At 51.5% G+C, this 13,234-nt stretch overlaps 1 protein-coding gene across 2 annotated transcripts in view; it reads left to right on the forward strand.

Moving 5' to 3' along the window:
• SLC25A48 (solute carrier family 25 member 48) overlaps window positions 1-13,234 on the forward strand; it is a 43,543-nt gene that overhangs the window by 1,411 nt on the left and 28,898 nt on the right. For both annotated transcript variants that reach the window (XM_086413624.1, XM_086413625.1), the window contains exons 2-4: window positions 2,111-2,154; window positions 7,033-7,104; window positions 9,330-9,588. In XM_086413624.1, the coding sequence (XP_086269750.1) occupies window positions 2,111-2,154; window positions 7,033-7,104; window positions 9,330-9,588 (375 nt within the window). The remainder of the gene's footprint in view (window positions 1-2,110; window positions 2,155-7,032; window positions 7,105-9,329; window positions 9,589-13,234) is intronic.

The following is a 13,234-nucleotide window of genomic DNA, read 5'->3' on the forward strand; positions in this document are numbered from 1 at the left end:
AGAGTAAAATACTGACATGCTTAGGTAGAGGCTGTGGCCATCGTGTTTGTGCCCCACCAAGTGTCCTAGGTGTGGAGACCAGGAGACTTGTAGGAAAGGGAAAAACAGAAACAGCATCTGGAATGGGGGGTTCCTCTTCTGGTGGCCTCTCCCACCTAGCAGGAGGCCATGTCTGTCCCCCACAGGTGGCTGTAGGGCTCCTGTCTCTCACCCTCCCAAGCAGAGGTAATTTCTTTCACTGGGGACAGTTCTGTTGCACAGGCTCCCTTGGGTAGGGCTAAATTTACCAGTCAAGGGGCTGTGCCCAGAGACCCAGTGGGCACACCCAGGCCCTCTTCAGACAACCTTTCAGCTGTTGAGAGGGAGAGACTTTCCTTGACTGCCCCTTCAGTAGTCTGACCAACTTCAGTAGGGCTGCCCCGGGTGTAATTTGAGAAATGTCCTGGTGGGTGAGGCTACCAGAGTGGCTCAAAATCTCTGATGACACAAAGACTCTCTCCACCTCACATGGCAAGTAGTGGGTCATCCTTTATTCTGAGATTGGTCTTACTTTGTTTACGTCAACAGAGTTTTGCTTCCATGAAATGAAGATGAATGTAGTAGCAGGGAATACTTAATAAGTATCAGGTGCTGTCGGAGAAGGCAATGGCACCCTACTCCAGTACTTTTGCCTAGAAAATCCCATGGACGGAGGAGCCTGGTAGGCTGCAGTCCATGGGGTCGCTGGAGTCGGACACAACTGAGCGACTTCACTTTCACTTCTCACTTTCATGCATTTGAGAAGGAAATGGCAACCCACTCCAGTGTTCTTGCCTAGAGAATCCCAGGGACGGGAAGCCTGGTGGGCTGCCGTCTATGGGGTCGCGCAGGGTCAGACACGACTGAAGCGACGCAGCAGCAGCAGCAGGTGCTGTTTAAACACTATCTGTGTGCTCAGTTGCTCAGTTGTGTCTGACTCTTTGTGACCCCATGGACTGTAGCCCGCCAGGCTCCTCTGTCCATGGGATTCTCCAGGCAAGAATAGTGGAGTGGGTTGCCATTTCCTCCTTCAGAGGATGTTCCCGACTCAGGGATTGAACCCACATCTCCTGTGTCTCCTGCACTGGCAGGTGGATTCTTTACCACTGTGACACTTGGGAAGCCCCTAAATGCTATATGGTTACTTTTAAAGCAACTTTATTGAGGTTATTTTACATATCATAAAATCCACTCACTTCAAGTGTACAATTTAGTGATTATTAGTAATTTTACTAGGTGGTGCAACCATTACTGTAAGTTAGCTTTAGAACATTTCATCCCCCAGTAAGATCCCTCACACCTATTTATTGTGAAACCCCATTCCATTCCTCACCCTCTGAGCAACCACTAATCTACTTTCGGAATCTGTTATAAATCTATTGTCATGGAGATTTCCCTCTATGTTTTAGTATATGATTTCTGTAATTTTAGTGCTTCTGGATAGGTCTTTGGTTTCTTTTGAGTTAACTTTGTCTACGGTATGAAAGTGAAAGTCGCTCAGTTATGTCCAACTCTTTGTGACTCCCTTGGATTACAGAGTCCATGGAAGTCTCCAGGCCAGAATACTGGAGTGGCTAGCCATTCCCCTTCTCCAGGGGATCTTCCCAACCCAGAGATCAAACCCAGGTCTCCCGCATTGCAAGTGGATTCTTTACCAGCTGAGCCACAGGAGGAAGCCCAAGAATACTGGAGTGGGTAGCCTATCCCTTCTCCAGCAGATCTTCCTGACCCAGGAATCAAACCAGGGTCTCTTGCATTGCAGGCAGATTCTTTACCAACTGAGCTATCAGGGAAGCCCCTATATGGTATGAGGGAGAGGTCTAACTTTATTCTTTTGCATTGATACCCAGTTATCCCAGCACCTTTACCTCCCTTTCTATAGCGTACTTGTCCTGGAGGCAAGGCCCAAGTTTTACTCCATTCTCTTTGCCTTGCTCTGTGTGTGAGCCCATGCCTGAGGGTCCCTTCTGATGACTGGGCATGGACTGAGCAAGTGAATATAAGTGCCTGGGTCCTCTGTTCTGTCTTCGAACAGCTGGTGCAAGTTCGAAGTCCAGGGGCTGAGTAACCAGCAAGTCTTCTTGATCCCCAGGTGCAGCCAGCGTCATCGTCGGCCACCCTCTGGATACAGTCAAGGTATGGTAGCCATGTCACCACTACCTTTTGGAAAGAGGCCTGGAGCTAGTCTGCGTCCAGTAGTGTGCCTGCTGTTTCTGATCCCCAGAAGGTCTCCAGCCCAGGGCCAGCTCTCTGTGCCAGTCCATGGGGGTGGAGAGCTAGGAGGCCCGGCCTGGAATGCTCTACCCTCATTGCTTGGCAGTGATTTTGTTTTCATGAATGCTCCGTTTCTGCCTCTAGGTTCTCAGGAGCTTCAGGGGAGGGGGTGAGGGCACTGGGAGTGTTCTCCTGCAAGCCTCTGTGAAACTAAGGAACCAGAAAAGGCTTCCAGTGTGAAGTGGCATCTGAACCAGCATCTAAGGTCAGGCGATTGGAAGAGATATCCCAGGCACGGAGAACAGAACGGGCAAAGGCACTGAAGTGGGGAGGCCGTCTGGGGGTCACGCTTAGGAAAGGCCAACGTGGCCAGTTTTGCTGATGCCTCAGGTTTCTGAAAGCAGCTACGGATCAGAATCCAGGAAGGGTAGGTGGTCAGTCAATCCTTGTAGGCCTTGAATATCAGCTTAGGACTCTGGACCTAGGTTGGGAACGGGAAGCCACGGTAACTTGATGGAGCCAGCAAAGCCCCTTAGCATTGGAATCACCCACGCCCCTTGTTCTACAGGTGTGGAAACTGGCCCAGAAAGGGGAAGGGCTCACCCCAGGTCACGACAAGTTGAAGCACTGAGAAGTGAGGTGCTACAAAGGGACATCTGACTCCACCCCTACCCCTGCCTCCTGTCCCCTTGCTAAGCAGCACTCACAGTTATACCCTGAGAAGGTGGCCGCTAATAGTGCCTCCTCACCTTGACTTTCACGTGCGTATCTAATGCTCTGCCAGGATTGTGCACAAAGAGGAACCTCTCAGGCCCTCCTCCAGGGGCCGCTGCGGCCCCCTTTCTCCCCATCTTCCTCCCCATGTGACTCTGGGCCCCTCCTCCGTCAGAGCCCAGGCCTGCTCTCTTCTGATGGGGAGGTCAGCCTACATGTCTAAATAGTTGAAGGTATTTCCTGGCTCCTCGACTCCCTCACACAAGCCCAGCCTTTTGCTCATATATTAAACACATCCTGGATGCTTTCTCCAGGGCAGAGGTGGTGGACAAAGCAAGTCCGGTCCCTGCCCCTGCAGATCTAACAGCCATGTTTTTGACCCAGGCAACCACAGCCAGTGTGTTTCCCCGATAGAGTATCCTTCCCTCACCCACAGCCTGGTCAGGGGCTGGTAGAGCCTGTTTGGAAGCCCCATCCTCATCTCCTGCCCCTGGCGTGGCAAGCCTAGCCACCCTGTGCCACATGTCAGCTGTAAAGGATAAGACTCTCCTCCTTTTCTCCACTCGTCCCCCTGAACCTCTACAGGGAAGCTTTCCCAACACATAAAAATCTAGTCTTTGTTCCACCTAAGAACCTCTCTGTTGAGAGTACCAGCCTGATGATGCCACCTTCCATGGCTGGCCTCTGAGTCCAGCCCGGGGCTGGCCTGGGGCCCTTGTTTCTCTCTAGAACATTTTCTTTCCTTCTGGCTGGCATTTACTCTAGAGTTCCTATTCACTGAGAAAGGTCTGGGCCAGAGTCCTAGAGTCAGAATAGCCTGGAGTCCAGTTCCCACTTTCTGTATTTTCTCCCTGAACCTCGCCAAGCCTCAGTTTCCTCATCTATAAAGTGGACTGTGAGCCCCTTCCCCCAGTGGGGCTGTCATGAAGACTGTCACGTTGGCAGCGAGGGTAGAGCAGTGAGCGAGCCTTTCTGTCCTGAAGAACACACATGCTGGAGTGTGGTGATGCAGACAAGCGACTTGTCCCCAGGCTCCCCCTGAAAGAGCCAAGCTGGAAGGATCCAGGCTGCTGACCTGGGGCAGAGACTCCCACCCTACAGGTGGGAGAGCCAGGCTGGCTGCTTGGGGCAGCAGGGCTGGGGTCAGGGTTCACTGCGGGCTCCTGGCACACCTGGTATGCTTAAAGTTTATGTCTGATGCAGTGTGACCAGGGTTTTCTAATCAGGGCTCAGTTCTCTATAGACCAGCGAGAACACTGTAAGAAAATAAATTTGCATTGTTTTAAGCCACTAAATTTATCATATGTTGTTACGGCAGCAATCAGAAACCTACACAGGGAATCAGTTTTTTCATCAGTGAGGTGGGGATAATATCCACACCTCATAGCATTTGTGGGATTCTGTGAGATAAGTTCCATAAGATGCCCAGTATTTCCCCACGTATGCAGTAGGCGCATATTATGTGCTAGCTCCTGTTGCAACTGGAGAACCTAGAGGCTTGAGCTGTGCTGCTGGCATGGGTGTCAACTTCCTCAAGGGCTGACAGATCTTTGCTCTGGTCTAGGCCCAGGGTGGAATATGCCCTGGGCTTTTCTGTGGCCTTACTTAGACCCTCTGCCTGTCTACAGATACCCCAGTCAGCGGAGTCAGCCTCCATTAGAGTACGCCATCATCTCATCCTCCAGCCCCTCAGTCAGTAAGTGCAAAGGGCCGAGTGCCAGGGCCATGCTCTGCTCCAGGGATGAAAGGAAAATACAAGATGGCCCTGTTCCACAGGGGGAACCCAAATACCCTACAAAGCCAACGGAGGTGACAGAATTCCAGCAGAGCTATTTTATATCCTAGCAGACGATGCTGTTAAAGTGCTGCACTCAATATGTCAGCAAATTTGAAAAACTCAGCACTGGCCACAGGACTGGAAAAGACCAGTTTTGTTCCATTTCCAAAGAAGAGCAATGCCAAAGAATATTCAAACTCCTGTACAATTGCATTCGTTTCACCTGCTAGCAAGGTTATGCTCAAAATCCTTCAAGCTAGGCTTCAGTAGTTATGTGAACTGAGAACTTTCCAATGTGTAAGCTGGGCTTCAGAGAGGCAAAAGAACCAGAGATCAAATTGCCAACATTCATTGGACCATGGAGAAAGCAAAGGAGCTCCAGAAAAAACATCTACTTCTGTTTTATTGACTATGCTAAAGCCTTTGACTATGTGGATCACCACAAATTGTGGAAAATTCTTAAAGAGATGGGAATAACAGACCACCTTACCTGTCTCTTAATAAACTTGTATTAGGGTCAAGAAGCAACAGTTAGAACTGGACATGGAACAACTGACTGGCTCAGGATTGGGAAAGGAATATGTCAAGGCTGTGTATTGTCACCTTGCTTATTTAACTTCTATGCAGAGTACATCATGCAAAATGCCAGGCTGGATAAAGCACAAGCTGGAATCAAGATTGCTGGGAGAAATATCAACAACCTCAGAAATGCAGATAATACCACTCTAATGGCAGAAACTGTAGAGGAAGCAAAAAGCTTCTTGATGAGGGTGAAAGAGGAGAGTGAAAATCTGGCTTGAAACTGAACATTCAAAAAACTAAGATCATGGCATCCGGTCACATCACTTCATGGCAAATAGAAGGGGAAAAAGTGGAAACAGTGACTAATTTTATTTTCTTGGGTTCCAAAATCACTGTGGACAATGGCTGCAGCCATGAAATGAAAAAAAAAAAAAAAAGTTTGCTCCTTGGAAGGAAAACTATGACAAATCTAGACAGTGTATTAAAAAGCAGAGACATTACTTTACCATAAAAGGTCCATACAGTCAAAGCTATGATTTTTCCAATAGTCATGTATGGATGTGAGAGTTGGACCATAAAGAAGACTGAGTGCTGAAGAATTGATGCTTTCGAACTGTGGTGTTGGAGAAGACTCTTGAGAGTCCCTTGAACTGCAAGATCAAACCAGTCAATCCTAAAGGAAATCAGCCCTGAATATTCATTGGAAGAACTGATGCTGAAGCTGAAGCTCCAATACTTTGGCCACCTGATATGAAGAGCCAACTCATTGGAAAAGACCCTGATGCTGGGAAAGATTGAAGGCAAAAGGAGAAGGGGGCAGCAGAGGTCAGATAACATCACTGACTCAATGGACATGAGTTTGAGCAAACTCTGGGAGGTGGTGAAGGACAGAGGAGCCTGGCGTGCTGCAGTCCATGGGGACACAAAGAGTATGACATGACTTAGCGATGGAATAGCAACAACAGCAAAACAGATAGGCAGATCACATCACTGGAGCACTGAAGTTCAGACCCAAAAGATGAGCTGAAGAAGCTGAATAAAGAGCCTTCCAGGGGAGAAATGTAGGTGGAATGTTCTGGAAGCAGGAAGAAACTGATGGTCCAGGGTCCAGGAATGTGTTAAGTGATAGGCACAGCAGATGTGGAGGAAATTGCCTGGAGGTGGTGAGAGGCACCACAGAGGCACCACCCAGGACCTCTGTGGTGCTGGTTCAGGGTGGGATTTTTCCGATTTTGGAGGGAGGCCTCTGCAGAGCTTGATACAGCAGTGACAAACATTCATCGTTGTTTGGAAAAGATGTTGTGTCGATACAGAAAAAGGAGTGAGCAGGGGAGCAGGAGGCCATCGAGGAGCCCAGTGCATCACTGCGGGGATAGATACGGGGGTTCTGTATTTGTCAGGAGGTGAGGTGAGCAGGCCACTCCCAGGAGTATTTGGGAGGACAGGGTGCTGGACAGCAGACAGGCTGGAGCCACAGGTTAGCTCTTGTATTCAAGATGCAGCAAAACCATATGTCTCCAAACCAGTGTTGTTCTTGTGCAACAAACTGGCCTGTCTTCTTCTCTCAGCTCGAGGGGCCTCCTGCTGTATTTAGCAAGGGGTGAATGGGATGTGTAGGGAGGCGGTGCGGGTAGAAGACGGAAGGCCAGCCAGGCTGGGACGGGGTCACAGGGGCAGGCCTTCCCCTCTCTGGGGCCCTGTGCTGGGAGCCCAGTATCGTGGGAGTGGTGGGGACATGACCTGTCTCCATCTGGCCCTCAGGCCCTTGCCTTTGCCTCTCTCCGCAGGCTCGCCTGCAGGCCGGCTCTGGCTATGGGAGCACCCTCAGCTGCATTCGCACGGTGTACAGGAGGGAGAGTGTAAGTGCTCCTGGAGGGAAGGTTCTCCTGGGGACCAAAGTCACGTCCTCACCCCCTGTTCATGATGCTCATCACCTTTGGCTCAATGTTCCCTGTTCATCTCACACCACTCCTCAAATATTATGTATTACCTAAACTTAACCCTGTCCCTGGGTGCAATAGTATTGAGGGAAAAAACTGTGCGTCATCTCTCTGGAGAAATGTTGAGGCACTTAGAAACATGGAGTGGAAAATTCCTGCAGAAACAGGGTGACCTGTCAGGTTTTCAAAACCAGATGAGTGGCAGGTAGGCCATGTGTTCACGAGCTCCCTTTATCCCAGAGTGGGGCGAGGGGTGGGAGTGGGGTGATTCTTCTGGTCCCAGGCACCCAGAGCAGGATTGTATCACACGTCACTCCAGACCAGGGGACCCAGGGGTTTTCTCTGCAGAGGAGAAAATCTGAGTAACAGATTTTGTAGAAGCATCAGGTGCCATTCTTGAGAATGAGTATGTGCTTTTTGAAGACTTTCCAAGACTCCTCCTTGGGGAATTGTCAATAAATTTTAAAAGTTAGGATGAAATGAACTATTAGTTTAAAGAAATAGGCATAAGCAGAGAACAAATATATGGATACCAGGAGATAAAATGGGGGTGGGATGAATTGGGAGATTGGGATTGATATATATATATATACACACACACATTACTATGTATAAAATAGATAACTAATGAGAACCTCCAGCATAGAACAGGGCACTCTACTCGGTGCTCTGTAGTGACCTAAAATGGGAAGGAAATCCAAAAAATTGTAGGTATATGTGTACGTATAGTTGATTCACTTTGCTGTAGAGCAGAAACTAACACAACATTGTAAAGCAATTACACTCCGATAAAAATTAATTAAAAAAAAAAAGAAATAGGTGTAAGCCCTGTGGCAGCACTGGGCTTTTCCTTGAGTCACTGGGAACGTGACCCCCTTATTGACCTCTGTCCCCACCAGGCTCCCTCCTGGGAAGTGGCCTGGAGCTCAGGAGTCTCCTGCTTGCACCTGGAGTTTCTTCTCCTTGGTTGAAGTGTGTCTTGTGTCTGCATGTTGTTCTGATTCTCTGGATGGTCTGCTCAGGGTGAGCCCTGCAAACCCAGCACTAGCTGTTCTGGTGTAATGTTGTCCTACTCCTCCATCCTCTGAATGGCAGCTGTTGATTCTCCTTTTTGGGACATGTGCCCTGGGGTTTCTGTGGGGACTGTTGCCATTCCTCTAAGACACGGTGGTTCAAAGCTAAGCGATGTCCCGAGTTATCTGAGGGGCCTTGTAGAGGAGGAGTCTGGAGTATGGTGAGTGCATGCATGTGTGTTTGCATGCACATGCGTGTGTGGACGCTTGTGTGAGGTGGTGTCCAGGCTCTTGTAAACAGGGTGCAGGCATGCAGGTCAGGCTGAACTGGCTTGAGTACAGCCTGGAGTTTTTACAATTGCTTCCCAGTGCTTTTTCACCTTTGGTGCCCTGTATGTGGCTCTGACTCCTCCAAGGGCCTCTGGAATTTTCCAGGCTCAGTGGCACATCTGTGGTGTCTGCTGAGAATGCAGGATGTGTGTACAGAAGCCTTTCATGCTGTTCATTCGGGGATTCTCCCTCCAGCTCTGTCCCAACAAACGCACATGCTCAGGGGCACCCAGCTACCTGCTGGCCCAGGTGCCCCTGGCAGGGCTGTGGACCCTTCACACCCCACTACTACAGACTTAGCACATTATATTTTACTTGCCTGTCAGTCTGTCTGCCTGGGTCCCTTCCTCCCCCGCCTCCAGATTGTGAGCTCAGGGCAGGCGTAAAGTGCTTCTTTCTTGTCCTGCAGGGCCTGGCGCGTGCCCAGAGAATGCTTTTGTTGGAGTGGCACATGAGCAGGGAGCATGTGGTGCTTGGCAAGCCCACTGCCCACTGGGCCTCCATGGGCTGCCCTCGGCCACAGGAACCCTGCCGCTCTGGTGACAAATGCAGGTCCCAGGCCCAGCGCACCGTGGCTCAAGAAACAGCTTCATGTAGAAGCCAGTTCCTCCTCAGGGCAAGGATGCTCTCTTGCTCCCCTGTTTCTCCTTTCACATCAGCGCCCTCTTATTCTTTCCATCGACATACTGGCTTGCTTTTCCTGTGGTGTCTCCCCTACCAGGCCATGGGCTCCAGGAGGGCAAGGTCTGTTCCAGGGGTGGCATAGGCCCTCATGCATCCTCCTCCTGGGTCTCCCCACAGGTGTTTGGCTTCTTCAAGGGCATGTCCTTCCCCCTTGCCAGCATCGCTGTCTACAACTCGGTGGTGTTTGGGGTCTTCAGCAACACACAGAGGTTCCTCAGCCACCACCGGTGCCGGGAGCCTGAGGCTGGCCCACCCCACGTGCTGTCTGACCTGCTTCTGGCCAGCATGGTGGCCGGCGTGGTCTCTGTCGGGCTGGGTGCTCCCGTGGACCTCATCAAGATCCGGCTGCAGATGCAAACACAGCCATTTCAGGAAGGTAAGAGGCCGGGGAGGTGGCCTGGTGTCTGGGCACCTGTGACCCTCTCATGGCTTCCTAGATCTGGGATTTGGTTAATATCCTTTTTATGGAGCAGGGCATCTATGTCAAATCATTTTTATTGATAGTGGTAACTCTCATTGGTCAAGGGTTTACTATGTACCAGACGTTTGTGAAGAGCCCCACATATGTTCTCTTAATTCGTCTCAGAACAATTTCCTGAGGCGGGAGCTGTGGTTGTTTCCATTTTGCAGATGAGAAAACTGAGGCTCCCAGAGGTTGAGATACTTATTCAAGGACACACAGTTCATGACTGGCCAGTCAGCACCAGCTTTATAGTTTGTAGCCCCTGGCATGAAACAAAAATAGTATCTTGATTTCAAATTAGTAAGAATTTTAAGAGGGCAAGAGCAGAGCATTAAGTCAAGTGAGGGGCCCTGTGTGACTGTCCAGGTCTCAGAACCACACCTGCCCCTCACACCAAGGAGTGCAGCCAGGAGGCCTTGAGCTGGGTTGGCTGCTGCTTCATGAAGTGGGTGCCCCCACCGTGCCATCCACATTCCATTAGAGTTTCATTTCTTATCTCTGTGTAGCTAGCTACTCTGCCCCATGGTGAGCTGGAGCTGACATCTCCTCCCTGCTGGAAAGAGGTGCGTGCCTCTTCTCCTGGGACCAGTTTTGATAAAGGAGGTTGGAAAGAACAAGAAGGCACTTACTGTGTGGACAGAAAGGGCCAGCTGTAGAGAAAGGATGAGCTGGGGGTTCTTAGACAAATTCCAATACCTTGGAGTTTGGTCCTTGGCTCTCATTTTACTCTGCCTCCTCAGGGAGGATACCATCCCTTTCTGGGCCTCAGTCTCCTTATCTGTATGATGGAAGGACTGCGTCTTGGTCCTTCCTGTGACCTCAGATATATACCTGACAGATGTTGTGGATAAGACCCCTCTGCTTGGCCACCTTCTAAGTGGCCTCCCTGTGAGCCTTCTGCCCACAGAGGCTGGGTGGGGAGTCAGCTGTGCTGGCCCATGGCTGAAGCCCCAGAAGGTCACTCAGGAGCATCCTGGGCCAGTGCCTCTCCTCCCCCGACTGCTACCCAGGCTCCTTGGTTCACCTGCCCTCCCTGCTCAGCTGGGCAGGTGTCCAGGGCAGGTCTGCACACACTCCAAGCATGGTGCTGCTGCTCCTCACAGGGGCCCCTCCTACCCCAAGAACAGGAGTCACAGCTGCTAGGTGCTCAGTGCCCCAGGGCCCATGGTCCCTGTGAGCATGCAGAGAGATGCAGGGCAACACTGAGATGGTTCACCCAGAGAGTCACGGAGTGTGCCCCCCTGGGGGCCACCGAGGAGATGCAGCGCAGGGGCATCCGCACCCCCACCTGCCTAACACGCTGAGTCATGTCTTGGTGCCTTTCAGTTTGACCAAAGGGTTGCACCTCTGAGAAGAGTTCGAAGCTCACTGATATGGTCCTGTGTTAGAGGCAGAAGCAAAAATGTAGAGAAATGAAGGGGCATTGTGAGCAGGCCTAGAGCGCAGGAGTCCTGACCCCCAGGCTGGTTTTTTGTGCTCTCCTGTCTACTTTCTCAAAGTTGTGTTGGTCTAGGGTGCAGAGTAGGTTTCTCTCCATAAGGCTTGGAGCTCTTTGGGGTCCATGTGTTGGATGAGTCTCAGTGATGGGGCTCCTCGGTTCATGGGGGCAGCCCTGCCCACTTCACAACCAAGGCGCCTCATCCCGGGAAGGGGAGGAGAGCGGGGCAGGTGTGCATGTGTACCTGTGAGGGCCCCCAGCCAGCCTGGACACCCAGGGAGAGTGCTGGGACACAGGATGCCGGGACATTCGGAGACAAGTTCATCGGTGAACTTTCTTGACAGTGTTGGGTTCCATCCTCTGTTCTTCCCTCGCCCACCTACACTTTCCCTGAAGAGGGTTCTAGAATGGTGGCTGACTTAGCAGGCTAAGACCTGAGCTACAGGAGTCCTGAAGCCAGACTAGAAGTCTCCGTGACTAGAGGAAGGACGGGAGCAGCTCCAGAATAGCCAGACCCAAGAAAGGCCCCACCCCTGGGTGTGCAGGAGCCTGACTTTTAGGGAGCGGAGCAGCCTCCATTAGCAGCTGCCAAAGCTGCTAAGTGCTCATCGTGTCCTGACACTGTGTTAAGTGCTGTTTACGGATGGCCCCATTTAACATCCCCCCGACAGTGTGAGGTTCATTTACCCGATACACAGTAGTTATGCACTTGCTGTGTGCCAGGCCTATGGCTAAGTGCTGAGACCACAGTGGTGGACAGAAGACTCTGTCCTGTTCCTCTTGCAGCTCTCCGTCCAGCAAACAGGCAGACAGGCATTGGGCCACTCCAGATAGGGTGGGGGAGAGTGGAGGAGGTTCTCAGCCAGGCTGGGGGTCAGGAAGGGCTTTGGGGAAGGTGGTGGGAGGGGTCAAAAGAGGGCCTGGAGGTCAGGACTGGGCACCTGCTCAAGGCCACACTGAGGGCCACCTGTGCCTGCTCGCCTGGGCCCTGGGGGCCTGGGGCAGAACTCCCTAGAACTGCCATCTGGGACGTCAAGACTCTTGTGGAGCCCTTGTTAGCTGGATAAGCCCTCTGAGCAGGGAGGATGTGGGAACGTGCGGCTCTATTCCTCCCCAGCATCTCATCCTACTCCTGTATGGATGGGGACCATGGCCCAGGTTGTAAGTTTATCTGTGATACCAGAAGGAAACCGGTTCTTAAGCAAACCCCTTTAGGCAGCAACAGAAAATGAAAATGCACTTGTTCTGTCCTTTCCAGGGTGCCAGGAAGCTAGCCTTTAGGGAATTCAGGGAAGGCTCTTAAAAAGAGACCAGGGGAGGCCCTGCACACAGAAAAACTTTTCTCAGCCCTTCTAAGCTCGAAGTCATCAGCACCTGGTCCCAGCGGGTTATCTGACAGTGCAAACACAAAGGAGTTGACCCGAGTGTGCGGAGAGAAGGTAGAAACCAAGGCTGGAGGGTCCCCCTCGGCTGTGCCCCTAGAACCTCCAATCTGGACTAAGGCAGAACACTCCTGGCCGTGGGGGCAAGGAGCCAGTGTTTACTCAAGCTTACCTTGTGGCAGGCACTGTGTAAAGAGCTCATTGTGTTTAATAGTCACAAAAACCCAGTTCCTGGACATTTACAAAGGGGAGACAGAGGCACAGGGAGATTCCACTGCCTGCCCGAGGTCCCTGCCCAAATCGGGGGTGGAGCTGGGACGAGGGCCCAGGCAGGTGACTCAGGACCACTGATGCTGTTTCTGCTTCTGCCCCCAGGGTTTTGTAGAAGCTGAGGCTGCAGCGACTTTGGTAACATCTGGGCCTTTGCAGAGAATCATCATATACAAAACCAATTGCAAACTTTGAGGGAGGGAAGGGAAGTGGGAACTTGACTCTAAAATGACATTGTTCAAGTAGTGGGTGCAGCCCGTGGGCTCCAAGGGGTGGGTCTGAATTCTGTGGCTTTGGGCAGCTCTTCTCTGCATGGCCACTCTTCCTTACCTCCCTCGTCCCCTCAGATGCTTGAGAGAGGGGGCTTTGGTGACTGTGGGTGCTGGGCAGGATCAACTACTGGGGAAAAAGCAGGGGAGGCAGGTGGTGGGTCATCAGGCAGTTCTTTCTGCCCGGAATCCCTCCAGAA

This window comes from Bos grunniens, chromosome 7 (assembly GCF_055505025.1).
Source record: "Bos grunniens cultivar Pamir isolate PY7600 chromosome 7, Bosgru_T2T1.0, whole genome shotgun sequence".
Taxonomy (NCBI): domain Eukaryota; kingdom Metazoa; phylum Chordata; class Mammalia; order Artiodactyla; family Bovidae; genus Bos; species Bos grunniens.